This window comes from Miniopterus schreibersii (assembly GCF_964146895.1).
Source record: "Miniopterus schreibersii genome assembly, chromosome: 11".
Taxonomy (NCBI): Eukaryota; Metazoa; Chordata; class Mammalia; order Chiroptera; family Miniopteridae; genus Miniopterus; species Miniopterus schreibersii.
Window position 1 is genome coordinate 41,516,910 of NC_138111.1, and position 14,118 is coordinate 41,531,027.

A 14,118-nucleotide genomic window follows, 5' to 3' on the forward strand; every position below is an offset into this window, starting at 1 on the left:
CCGTGTGCCCACGATGATCTGTGCATAGCACATGCTCTGTAGAGTCACCGGTGGCATCTCTGACACAAGGTGCTCTTCCTCCCTCCTTTAAAATGCCCACAGTAGGTTGTGAGAGTTTTAAATAAGAAACTGAACCAAAAATTATAACCAGATTTCATCACACTAAATAGTGATTTATGGTCTGAGAACAGTGACCTCACCCGCCCATTTCAGTGGGTGGGTGTTGTAGTCTATGGTCATTGTCATTTTTTTTATTTTTTAAAAGAGGCCCTCTGTGTTGGTAAATGCCCCTATTCACTGTGTGTGTGTGCATTTTTTAAATGGGGTATAGGCAATAAAATTATCTCTTTTGGTGCTCTGTGAGTCTCAACAAACACATGTAACCACCACCATGATCGAGGTATGTAAGAGTGGCATCACCCGAGAGTATTTCCCTGTGCACCTCGGTAGCTATTTCCTCCCTTTGCTTCCAGCCCCTGACAGTCACTGATCTGTATTGTCTCTGCTGTTTTGCCTTTTCCAGAACATCATGTAAATGGAATCCTACAGGAAATCAATGGAATCCTACAGCCTTTTGAGTCTGGTTTCTTTTAATTATCATAATGTACTTGAGATTCATCCCTGCTGTGGTAGTTGGGACCTTTTTATTGCTGAGTAGTGTCCCGTTGTACCACTATTTGTTTATCCATTCCCCACTTGAGGGGCATTTGGGTTGTTTCTAGTTTTTGTCTATTCTGAATAATGCTGCTGTAGACATTTGTGTATAGGTTTTTACTTGAACATACATTTCCATTTTTCTTAGGGATGCACATTGGAGTGGGATTGCTAGGTCATGTGGTCAGTGTAATTTAACTGTTTTGTAAAGTAACGGTACCATTCTGCATTTCCACCATCAGTGTATGAAAGTTCCAGCTGCTCCAAATCCTTGTCAGCACTTGGTCTTGTCGGTTTCATTTAGCTTGGTCATTCTACCAAATGTGCAGTGGTCATGGTTGTTTTAAAAAGGAAAGTTTGTCTCTTCGAAACAGCAGTTTGCAAACTTTCATGCCAAGTCTCAGTTGGATCGCTTAGGGAGGGGTGGCTTGTGGACGTGACTTCACAGAGACACACTGCTCTCTCCTTCTTGCAGTCCTCTCTCCCTGGGAGTGGAGAGGAGGCCTGGCTGATTGCTGGATTCTCACCTGCGGTGCTCAGCTTCTGTGGCTTCAGTGAACTCAGAGGGGTGGTGCCGCTGCGCTGGTTCCAGCATGCCCCTCCAGTGCGCCTGGGTGGTTGTTTGCAGAATAGCTCATCTCCTCCTTCCTCTACGTTTTCCCCCTCAGGCCTACATACAGATCACTTTTGTGGAGCCTTACTTTGATGAGTATGAGATGAAAGACAGGGTAACCTACTTTGAGAAGAATTTCAATCTGCGGAGGTTCATGTACACCACCCCCTTCACCCTGGAGGGGCGGCCTCGGGGAGAGCTGCATGAGCAGTACCGGCGGAATACCGTGCTGACCACCATGCATGCCTTCCCCTACATCAAGACCCGGATCAGCGTCATCCAGAAGGAGGAGGTAATGGCACCCCCAGGAATGGGCTCTGGACTGCCACTGCCACTGAGAGAGTGGGCCTGGGTCGCCTCCCAGAATGACAACACAAACTTCCTTTATGGCAGATGGAGTGAAATTTAAAAAGCAACACACTGGAAATATTATTTTACTGGCTAACTCTCATTATTCTCTCATTCTTGGGGTACCAGGGAATCCCACTTAGGCAGCTACATGTTTCATTCATAGCACTACTTTATATTTAAATAGTTTCTATTTTAAAGTTATATCTTTAATATAAATATGTTTACATAATTATAATTTTAATGTGTTTTAATGATAAATTTATATGAAATGTATATTTTTAAACACTTTTTATGGAGTCTTTATATATGTAAAAGCTTCAGGTGATTTAGGCATCGTTGTGTGGATAATTATTGGAGACAGGGACTAGCAAGCAAGCAGCCCCAGTGAGCGAGTGGTGAAGTGGAGGAAGGGCACCATGCAATGTGGGTAAGGAGACCCTCTGACTCCCAGTCCCAGCTTTCTCCTGTGACATTGCACAGGCCACCTGTCTTCATTCAGTTTCCTCATCTACACATTGACAGGAAGGACCCCTCTCTCCCCTCTGGTTCTGTGTATAGAAGACTTCTCATCCATGGGACTGATCAAGAAAGTATCTCAAGATGGTTCAGAATTAAACATACTTTATTTTACTTTAAAACACATCCATGAACATTTATTTGTCTTTTGTTTTATATAGGGCCAAGCCTTCTCTATGATTTTGGGTTGGCCGATCATAATTCAGCATTGTCTTTCTTATGTAAACCCTGCCCATAATGCACTGTCTATAATTTTCAGTTTATATTTATGTAAAGCAGAGTGAGAGCTTAAAGATCCTTCCTAAACAATATAAGAACAGAATCCTTCTGGATTTTTATGACTTTTTTATCCCTAGCCTTTTATAGTTGTCTGGTGCACACCTAATATGACAGGAATCTTTATAGCAATTTTCATGACGTCTTGCCCAAGCATTCAGCTTGGTTTTCATAGAAACAACTCTTTTTTTTCTTTCCACACCCATAGTTTGTGCATTATTAGATTAGGTCATTCAAATAACAAGTATAACAGGCATAATCAAGTTGGTGAACAAACACAGGTGAATTGTGGTGGATACACACCTCCCTGGGCAGGAGCAGAAGGGACTGAGCTCACTGGAGAGTGGCCCACAAGCTCAAGTGTTCAGCTAGCACATCGGAGAGTGGGTTTCACAAAGGCCAAGTAAACCTAAACTGGTGACTCAGTTAAGAGAAGGGTGGTTTAGAAGGCATCTGCTGTATTTCTTATTGTTTTGGACTTTTGAACACTAAAACATAAAGGCATAGCACAAAAATAAACTCATGGGCTAAATAAGAGTCTTTACAGTTTCTCTCGGCCATCTGTTGTTCTCTGAGAACCTCAATATATTCGTTCATTAGGGCTGTTTTCAACAAAGTCCCACAGACTTGTGGCTTAAACAACAGAAATTTATCAACTCCCAGTTCTGAAGGCCAGAAGTCAAAATTCAAAGTATTGGCAGGGTTGGTTCCTTGTGAGGGCTGTGAGGGAAGCATCTGTTCCAGGCCTCTCTCCTTGGCTTGTAGATGGCCACCTTCTCCCTGTGTCTTCACATTGTCTTCCCTCTATGCATATCTCTGTATCCAGATTCCCTCTTCTCATAGGGACATAGGACATACTGGGTTAGGGCCCTTCTTAAGTTGGTCACCTCTATAAAGTCCCTATCTCAAAGAAGGCCACATTCTGAAGCACTGGGGCTTAGGACTTTGCTATATGAATTTAGGGGGACATGAGACCACTCATAACATTCAGGAAGGACCATATCCCAAACCAGTAGAACTTAGCAACCAGTAGATTGACCCTTAAGACAATGTATTTACTAGGCATTCACCTTCAGGGTAGTTGGAGAAGGCACACGTGATGCCAAAATCTTGCATTATAGTGGAGAAGAAAACCTTCAGTGCTGTACTTCTAATAGTTTTCTCAGTCATCAGTTGAGTAATTTGTTTAATAACAGAAAAGGAAACTTAACAGTGTGGAAAGAACATGAATTTTAAATGTAGACATCATTGTGATCAAATTCTGGCCTCCCCACTGACTACCTGTGTCATTTTATGGTACTGTCTTCACCTTACAAATCCCTCTTTGACTCTAAAATGGAGAAAATAAGGAGATTGTTTAAAAGAGTAAATGATAAATGTATGACGTTCCTAGAACATAATAAGTACTCTAAAAATGTTAGGCCCTTCCTTCCTCTTAATCTGTCCAGATTATTTTAAATTACTCCAAAAGCCTCCTTAGCTGCTTCTTCAAATCCAGGTGCCCTCTGTGTCGGCTCCAGGTTTTCCATGGCTTATAAGACCAGACAGTGACTCCCCTGTTGTGTCTTATGTTCAGTTTGTTTTGACACCAATCGAAGTTGCCATTGAAGACATGAAGAAGAAGACCCTGCAGTTAGCAGTTGCCATTAACCAAGAGCCCCCTGATGCCAAGATGCTTCAGATGGTGCTGCAGGGCTCTGTTGGAGCTACTGTGAATCAGGTAAGCAAATCCAGCTGGTGGCAGCTCCTCTGGTTCTTGTTTGATTTTCATGATACGTTTGCACCCTCCTTCCTCAAGGTTCATGGAGAGTCTAATCAGCATACAAATGGTGTTCCTAAATTTGGACTGAACACTTGTGAGTTCAGAACACTTTGATAACCTCTTCTGCTCATGGAATAACCCAGAAAAGAAATCCTGGAGATGAGTGGACCTGGAGATGAGTAGCATTTTCTCAAAGTCTTCACTTGCGACCAGACTGGGCATTATGATCCAGAGCGGGAGTCCTGTTGAAGAATGCTTAGTTATGCCCAATTAAGGCAGAGTTGTTGCTGGGCTTGAGGCTAATCTAAGAATGCCTGTAGGAGAATGGGGAAAGGTTCTGGAACATGCAACTCCTGGGTCAGTTATCAGATGAACTCAGCATGCCGGGAGGCTTGCTAACCAGGAATAACCTGGGACAGGCCTCTCGGGCCACTTTAGACCAGACTGGATCTTCTCAGACTCAGTAGAATCCTGACTCCCAAATTCAGCATGGATTAGTTAATCCAGTCTCAGATGGAGGGAGATACTAGCTTAGTACTCTCTGTCCAGTGGACCACTTTAATTTCAGATCTAAATCTGGTCTTGTCCACTCCTCCACACTCAAAAACTCTGAGCACTGAGATTCTTTCCTCACTCAGCACAACTGGACTCCCCTGCAAAATTCTGTGTCCACATAACATCAAGGGAACAAAAATAGCAGAGAAGAGAAATGACTATTACATTTCCAAGATCAGAAAATATTAGGAATCTTTTGCATTTGTAAGTCCCAGTCCTTTAATGAAAACAGAAGACTGTATAAGCCCATAACCATGTACTCCATATGTACTCTGCATTTCCCTGACTCAAGCCAGGAATTACACAAATGGTACTTGCCACGAGGCCAAATGGGCAAGTGAATATGAATGGAAGGAGCAAGGCAATCCCCATTTTTAGAAAAACAACTTGTAGCACATATCCTTTGCAGTAGTAGCATTATCTTCATATGTGAAGGGAAACCCATTAGTAGTAGCATTTGATTAAGAACATACATTTGTACTTCTGAGTATTCCCTGAAAACTCCAGACTCCTCCTTAAGAATCAAAGATTCCTAAAAAGTTAAAGACCTTCCTTGATTTTCTTTGTTTGCTTTGGTCAAACCAACCACAGAGTTAAATGTTCAAATTAAGAAATCAAGCCAAGATTTTCTCCCAAGTAATTTAGTTTTATTTCCAATGTCAGTATTGTTTTTCTCCTTTTTCCTTCAGGGACCACTGGAAGTAGCCCAAGTGTTTTTGGCCGAAATTCCAGCTGACCCAAAACTCTATCGACATCACAACAAGCTGAGATTATGCTTTAAGGAATTCATAATGCGGTAAGAAGGGAAAGGGCTGGGAGTTCAGTAGAGCAGAGGTTCTCAAAGGGTGTTCCCCAGACCAGCATCATCTGAAAACTTGCTGGAAAGGCAAATTCTTAGACACCAACCAGACATACTAAATCAGAATCTCCAGTAAAATTCATCAAATTTAGTGCCCTGGCTGGTTGGGCTCAGTGGTTAGAGTGTCGGCCTGCAGACAAGGGTCTCAGGTTCAGTTCCGGTCAAGGGCAATTACCTCGGTTGCAGGCTCCATCCCAGGCCTCAGTCAGGTGCGCATGGGAGGCAACCAATCAGTGTGTCTTTCTCACATTGATATTTCTCTCTCTCCCCCTTTCCACTCTCTCTAAAAAACATTGGAAAAAATATCTTTGTGTGAGGATTAAAAAAACACACAACTCATCAAATTTAGTAAAACTCATCAAAATGTCCATTTAAAATGGGTGAATGTTATGATCTGTCAGTTGTACCCTCAATCCTAGTGGTAGGTGTGGAAGCCTTCCTTTCCCCTCATTGCCTAATTGCTTCTCAAGTCCAATCCACATGTGACAGCTTTTTAATGAACAGAGTAACGATTTTGTCAAGTGGCTTGAGCCCTTGTTTTTTCTCCCCCGCGCTGCTTTCGGACAGCAGAGGTGAGCAGGAGTGGGAAATGTTTGGGGGGTGAACAGCTGTCAGGTTTTCCCTGAGTGAGCTCGGCTTCCCAGCAGACTCGGGCTGCAGGTCGATGAGCGCAGATATGCAAGGTGAACCTAAGTGCTGATTGCTAATAGCGGAGATGTGCTCTGCCGGGCCCACTGCAGCCGCCCCCCCCCGCGGGCCGTGGCCTTTCTCACTCCACTGCCGCAGAACCCGACACGGCCGGGAAGAAGCTGGCAGGCCGACTGGCTGCAGCCACGCTCATCCAGCCTGTTCTGCAGCACTTCAGGGGGTTGCCAAGTTGGGACTTCAATCCCCTCCTACCCTTTCCTGCGATAGGAAAACACACCTCAGGCTTTCAGAACCCAAGATGGGCAGATACAACATGCTGTTCCCTTCCTTGGCTCCCCAAAGCACCGAAAACCTTTTAGACACTGCAATTTGTGCCAATCCGTGTTTAAATTTTCTTCTTCTTGCATTTCTGTCTTAGTCATCTCAGCTGGTATAACAAAATACCATAGACCGAGTGGCTTGAACAGACATTTATTTCTCACCATACTGGAAGCTGGGAGGCCAGGATTAAGGTCCTGGCAGATTCAGTACCCGGTGAGGACCCTCTTGCCGACTTGTACACAGCCACCTTCCCACTGTATCCTCACATGGTGGAGAAAGGAACAGGGAGAAAGCTCTCTGGCATTTCTTCTTATAAGGCCATTAATCCCATTATGTAGGTCTCACCCTCATGGCTTATTCTTCTCTCATAAAAAATAAGATCAGAGATAGTCCTCCCAAAGCTGTGTGGTGACCTCAAAAATCATCAGTGACCCTGGCCCTTTCCCTTCTTTTGCTCTGCCGTGCCTGTTATAGTGCACCCATCCTCACAGTCACGAAATGGCTACTAGGGCTCTGGCCATCATGACCACATCCTAGGAAAGTATCTGGAGCAGAAATGAGGAAAGAACAAAAGGCTACGCCTCTTTAATGACCTTGCCTAGTGACATTATGTTATATCTCATCAGCCAATCCTATCTGTTAATCGAGGCTAGGGAATATAATTTTCCAAGTGGGCACACTTAAGGAAGAGGGAATGGAGATGGAGGAAACAACCAGCCCCCCCCCCCAACTGAAGGACTGATGGTGGGCTGTGCTGAAGGAGCATTACAAAGGAGGGAGGTCAGTAGATGCAGAGTAAGGGCTACCTGAGCACCCATTCTGTAGGAAAGGCACCATGTTGTAGAAACACAACGTCCTGCCCTGTCATGTCCCCTTCAGTCTGGTTTGTAGGGCTCTGACTGCTGAAAAACCCCGGGCACATTCGCTATAAGAAAATACTTGTGTTCAGTGAACTTAACAAAGGGAGCAGCAAAGGAGGCGGCCGTCTGGAATGGTGGTGTCCCTGAGTGAGCAGCACAGTGCAGATGTTTATGGACCTAATGAGAATGTTACAGATAAGACTATTTTTTAAAAAATGAATTGCAAAGTAGCTGCGATCCTGTGTACATGTCCCAAGACATACGGCCATTCTCTACGCGGGGAAGTGTAGTGCATGGCTGTCTTTAGTTTATGGATTTAAATTAACATAGTGGAAATTATTTTAACTTTAATAAGAAAGTGTAAAGAATATCTAAATGGAAGAAAGGAAGAAATACAGAAAATGTAGTCCATGAAGCAATTTTATAAATTATAAAATTTGTTAAAATATCAAGTAACATTGCTACAAAAATTATGATATTTTCCAGCCCACCTATTAATATATTTGTCATTGTAAAAACACTATGTTTGTCTATTGCTGTGTAACAAACTAGCCCAAAATTTAGTAGCTTAAAACAACAGCAGGAGCATTTACTTATGCATGTAGTCCTGGGGGTGGGACGGGCTCAGCTGGGCAGATTGCTCAGTCTCCCACTCAGTGACAGCTGAACAGTGGCTGAGGCTTGACTCGCCTAAAGGCTTCATATGTCTGGTGTCCAAGCTGAGAATACCCACTTTGCAGGTGGTTCAGGACTCCAAAGATACGTGTCCCAGGAGAGACATTCAGGCAGAAGCCATATTAGCCAGTCACACAGCATCACTTACAACACATTGTGCTCACTGAGGCGTCACAAAGGACTGCACATCCCTTGCTGGGGATGTGGCAAAGTTCTGGAAGAAAATGTAGGATGGGCAATTTATTATTGCTGGGATCATTTTTGAAAACCAGAATCTGCCACACTCCAAAAGCATGGAACTCCCTTATCATCACAGCTTCTCATTTAATTATCCCAGCAAGTCTAGGAGGTTGTATGACATTATTATTTCCATTTTACAGATGAGAGGACAGGATTTCAATGGCTAAGTCATTGTGCTTATGAGTTGCAACTGGGTTTCAACCCCAGCTCTGTTTGCATGTAAAGCTTTTAACCCAGTCTAGGGCTATAGCTATTATTCCTCCTGATAACACAGACTACAGAGAATTTAGTTAATTCTTCCGAAGTTTTCAGAGTAGATGCCTCCAAGTTAGCAGTCAGCTTCTGCAGGCCTCTTGTAGTCTGCCTGTGCTACAAACCTGGGCCTTGGAGTCATCCTGGAACTGACTTTATTTTACATATATAATAGCTCACAACTGTCAGTTAAGAAGCAATAAAAAATAATAAGGGGTAACGTTGATTTCTCAGGATTCAAAGGCTGTATACCTCCCCTTCCTACCCCTTCTGTGAAACCTTTGATATATAACCTTAGGTATCCTACAATTTGCTTCAATTAATGTCCAACTTAAAAGATGGGTGAAAATCCAGTTAAGGGAGTTATTTTGGCTTCTGGCTGACTTGAATCAACTCCTTGTTTCACAGCGGGCTAATTCTGTGATGAAGCTGTGGTCATAGGCTTATTTTTGCCTAGAACCCAGGTAGCTTTCCCCTGCCCCATAGCCACATGCCACCCTCTTCATCTTTGACTGCCATCCTGAAAATGTTTTTAGTGGTAACAGGGAGAATTTGGTAACCAGCTCTGGGTATCCCCATAACTTAACCAAAATCTAGCACCACTGTTAGGAAAACAGTTGAAACCACATTGATCACTGGGACCCTGTTCATCTGAAGGATAGTGGAAATTACTAAGTATTGGGTGTCAGCTAAATTTCAGCCATTACGTTGTCCCTTCAAGAACTGTTGATTTGTAAGTTCCCTTGAGTAGAACAGTATAAAGGACAAGACTTTATTTTGTTTAAATTACATTATTTTCTTCCTTGGTATGTACCATACTGTGTGGGACACCATGAAAACACTAGGCTTAACTGTGCACAAGTTAGATAAACACAAGTTTTTGAGATATATATATATATGTGCTCTGCAGGTTCACCATGGTGGGGCTGGGTGTCAGCCTGTTTTTTGTTGATTAGAGGATTTCTGTCTCTTTTCAATTCTGGAAAATTATCGGCTGTTATCTCGGAATATTGCCTCTTAGTCATTTTACATTCTTTTAAACATTCTTTTAGATGTGGGTTGGGCATCTCCATGATATCTCCAGGTTTCTTAACCATTTTTTTGATATTTAAAATTTTCTTAAACCTCTTTGGTAATTTCCTTAGAGCTGTCATGTAGTTCATGAGTTCTCCATTTGTGTCTAGTTTATTGTTTAACCTGTCCATTGAGATTTTTCTCAATGTATTTTAGCGACTACATTTTTATTTCTAGAAGTTCTATTTGGTTCTTTTTTTAAAATATGTTTTTATTTATTTTAGAGAGAGAGGAAGGGAGATGGAGAGAGAGAGAGAGACATTGATGTGAAAGAGAAACATTGATTGGCTGCCTCCTGCATGCCCCCTACTGGGGATTGAGCCCACAACCCAAGCATGTGTCCTGACTGGGAATCAAATCGGCAACCTCTTGGTACATGGGAAGACATTCAACCAACCGAGCCACACCAGCCAGGGCTCTATTTGTTCTTTTCTGAAATTTTCCTGATCTCTTTTTTCATACTCTTCCTTTTTTTTTTTTTTTTAATCATGGATTTTATAGCTCTATATTAACTTTGGGTTTTTACATTATTTTATTATCTCTGATTTTTATTGGGCTAATTCTCCTGCTTGTTGTATCTGTTGATTCTCCCTCATGGTGGTTGGTTTCCACATATGGTTTGTAATTTTTTACTGTGGGCTCATCTTTGGCAAATGTCTCTCTATATATGTAGCCGATGGGCCCTGATTAAGAAAGTGTTCCTCCAGAGTAACTTTATATTTATTTCTGTCTGAGCCCTGGGTATACTTCAGTAATCTTGGTCTGGTTTTATAGTTAACTGGAGCACCCACAATAGAGTAATATAATTTGGTAACTCATACCCACGTGTGGTGCAAGCCTAGAATTTCAATTTCTTTAGGTGACTTTCTTTCTTATTAATGGCCCCAAGCTTATAACGAACTTCCGTTCTACCTCTCTGGGCAGTCTGCAGCCTTTTTCTAGACCCTTTTTCATAGATGGGGTAGCTTTTTAAGGCTCTGAACTATAAGCAGGCGGCATATCCAGAACCCCACTCTGCCCTGGCCAAAGCTACATCACTCACCTTGTATGAGCGTTGAAACCCACCTCCCACGCCAGCCTCCAGGACCTGAATGCAGTGTTAACATCCTAACAGGCAGTCATCCTGACAGTTGCCGTGGCACCAGCTCCTGCTGTCACTCTGACTTGATTTTTCTCTTCCTTTCTGGCACCTGGGTTTTCTCTCTCTCTTTCGTTGTGCTTTCCCAGCATTTCCATGTGTAGGTGGCAGGAGGGGCCTGCGTGGCATCTGCTGCGTCTGCCATGTCGCCATAAATCACAGTGAGTTTCTTGTAAGCACAAGTGGTTCCATTCTGCAATGACCTGAGTTTGAATCCTGGATCCACCACTTCCTCGTGGTGTTTTCTCAGACAAGCAACCTAACGTTTCTGAGCTTCAGGGACAAACTAGAGATAAACATAGACTTCCAGGGTTTGCTGGAAAATTTAACCAGATAATGGATGTGAAGTTCCTTGAATAGCACACAGCGAATCAGAGCATCAGTATCACCTGGGCAACTTTTCAAAAATACAGATTCCTGTGTGCTGCCCCTTAGAGATTCAGATTCATCGCGTCTGAGGCAGGGCCCAGGAATCTGCATTCTGAAAAGCTACACAGATGATCCCGATAGGCCATCAAATTTGCAAACACTCCTAGGGTTACTCAAGAAATATGAACCGTGCCCGGCCGGGCGTCACTCAGCAGTTGAGCATCGACCTAGGATCCAGGGTTTGATTCCCAGTCAGGGCACATGCCTGGGTTGCGGGCTGCAGCCGATCAATGACTCTTTCATCATTGATGTTTCCATCTCTCTCTCTCTCCCCCTCCTTTCCTCTCTCTGAAATCAATAAAGATATGTTTAAAAAAAAAAAAAAAAGTGAATCGTATCATTGCCTGTGAAATAAAACTTCATTTTCTCCCCACCCTGATGTGTGCGTCTCAGATGCGGTGAGGCCGTGGAGAAGAACAGGCGTCTCATCACAGCAGACCAGCGGGAATACCAGCAGGAACTCAAAAAGAACTACTACAAGCTGAAAGAGAACCTCAGGCCCATGATCGAGCGGAAAATCCCAGACCTCTACAAGCCAATATTCACCATCGAGAGTCAGAAGAGGTGAGAGCGGGGCAGAGAAGGCCTCTTCCTGGGGGCAGAGGATAGGGCTTGGGGCCCGCAAGCAGGGCACCCTCCGCTGCACACAGCCTCGGAGGGCTGGGCGGGGCTGGCGTCAGAGGAGCCGCCAGAGCTCCATCTGCTCTGCTTCCACCCTGATCCTCCCTGTCCCTTCTGACCTCGCCGGGACCCTTCCTGCTGGCCCTTGGCCAGCCGTCCTCCCGGGGCTGACTTGCTGCCTGTGTACTTTCTGGCGCAGTGTGAGAGGGCCTCGCACCTCCTCTTATTAGTACTGAGTTCTCCGTGATTGATGTCCTTCTCTAGTGAGTTATTCCCCCCTTCTCTCTCTTTAAAAGGCTGAATGTTTCTTACCTCTGTTTTTTCTCTCTCTCTCCTTAATTTCAGAGACTCCTTCCACAGATCTAGTTTCAGGAAATATGAAACCCAGTTGTCACAGGGCAGCTAAGAAAAGCTGTGTTCGCCCACGGAGACTGAGGTTCTGCAACTCCAGAGAAGGCCTCGCCGGTACTTAAAGCATTGGACATTGGCCACGCGGGATGGATTCACGCTCCCTAGCCTGACGGCGCTCTAGAAGCTTTTGGGGTCAGGGGAGGTCTGAACAGATTTTGTCCATAGGGGATGGGGTGTGAGGGTCATGGAGGGTAGTTGATCAGAGTGGCTATGTATTTATTAAAGAATGGTTTTTCACAGTGTTGTACAAAACAAGGCACAGACAGGGTCTCCTGCTAAGTGTCCAGTTACTATCTACCTGAAAGATGACTTCCTCTGGCCCATATTAGGATTTACAGGATCCACCCAAATTGCCCAAGGAAAAATGGAAAAGTTGTCCATTAGCTATTAAAAGCGAACTGCACTCATCCCCTCTTTATGAGAAAGGAGAGTGAGCGTGCAGGAGTGCAAACTGTGTTCAACAAATCTGTGAGGGCCTTAGTAGAAATCTAAAAATCATGAGGCTGGAAACTTGGAGACAGATTAATTATTTGTGATCTCGTTACCCTTTTGGTAGCGGTTGTATAGTTAGTTATATTGTACAGTTATTTTTGCTTTATTGTTACTGTTAATTTTTTTTAAGTTTATTTGATTTGATTTTTTTAATATGTTTTTATTGATTTTGGAGACAGAAGAAGGGAGAGGGAAAGAGAGATAGAAACATCAATGAGGTCGCCTGCCTCCTGCATGTCCCCCACCGGGGATGGAGCCCACAACCTGGGCATGTGTCCTGACCAGGAATCGAACCCGTGACTCTTGGTGCATGGGTCGATGCTCAACCACTGAGCCACACAGGCCAGGCTGTTAGGTTAATTTAATCTGTGTTTATAGAGCAACACACTTGAAGCACTGATTTAGAGCATACGTGGTACTTTGAGCAGCATTCACTGAAACCGAAACAATTCTCCTGTAATGCATTACATGTTTTCTCACACTCGAGCCTGCCCCTCTTTTTCCCCTCCTCTCTGGGACCACGTTTATTTTTATAAAAGGCTAATATCTCTGCTTTCATATCATAACACTGCTGTCCTTCAGCGTGTGTACATCGCTTACAGAGTATAGTCGGCTTTGACCCGTATGACAGTGTACTTTAGGAAAAAGATGAGCAGAATTATTGTTTGAGAATTAAATTATATATTTTTAATATGACTGATTACCTTGACCGGTACTAAAAATGTAATAAGAATTATATCTCCTTTTTTTTTTTTTTTAATATATCTTTATTGATTTCAGAGAAAAGAAGGGAGAGGGAGAGAGAGAGAGAAACATCAATGATGAGAGAGTCATTGATCAGCTGCCTCCTGCACGCTCCCGATTGGGGATGGAGCCTGCAACCTGGGCATGTGCCCTGACCAGGAATCACATCGCGATCTCCTGGATCCTAGGTCGATGCTCAACCGCTGAGCCACACTCAGCTAGGCAATGTAATAACAATTGTAAACAAAATGTTTCCCACTGCGACTTGTATTTTTTGTATTGATAACTCCTAATGTTTTGTGCAGCACTTCAGAGAAAAAGAAACATGCATGAGCTTGGCCTTGGTCAAACAGTGCTCTCCAGGGCTGTACCTCTTCTGCAATATTTATTCTTGGTGGTCCTGAGACAGAATTTAATTTAGATATTCCAAAACTTTTTGTTTATACCATCAGGTCCGCATGAATTTATATTCTGAGAGAGGATTTTTTTTTAATTACTAGAGCTTAAGTTTCAGTGGCAAACTTTTTTAAGCATTTGGGGCAGAACTCTTTTTAAAATATATTATACACTTAATTTCTTTCTTAAATGAGTATACATGATGTACATTAATTCCATACGTTGTTTAGC

The 14,118-nt window shown here is 43.4% G+C and overlaps 1 protein-coding gene across 1 annotated transcript in view; it reads left to right on the forward strand.

Moving 5' to 3' along the window:
• Positions 1–13,695, forward strand: part of DOCK8 (dedicator of cytokinesis 8) — a 182,978-nt gene extending 169,283 nt beyond the window's left edge. The window contains exons 44-48 of the mRNA XM_081152481.1: positions 1,323–1,559; positions 3,987–4,130; positions 5,417–5,523; positions 11,617–11,787; positions 12,190–13,695. Coding sequence (XP_081008607.1) covers positions 1,323–1,559; positions 3,987–4,130; positions 5,417–5,523; positions 11,617–11,787; positions 12,190–12,250 — 720 coding nt within the window. The 3' untranslated portion in view covers positions 12,251–13,695. The remainder of the gene's footprint in view (positions 1–1,322; positions 1,560–3,986; positions 4,131–5,416; positions 5,524–11,616; positions 11,788–12,189) is intronic.
• Positions 13,696–14,118: the final 423 nt, after the last annotated feature.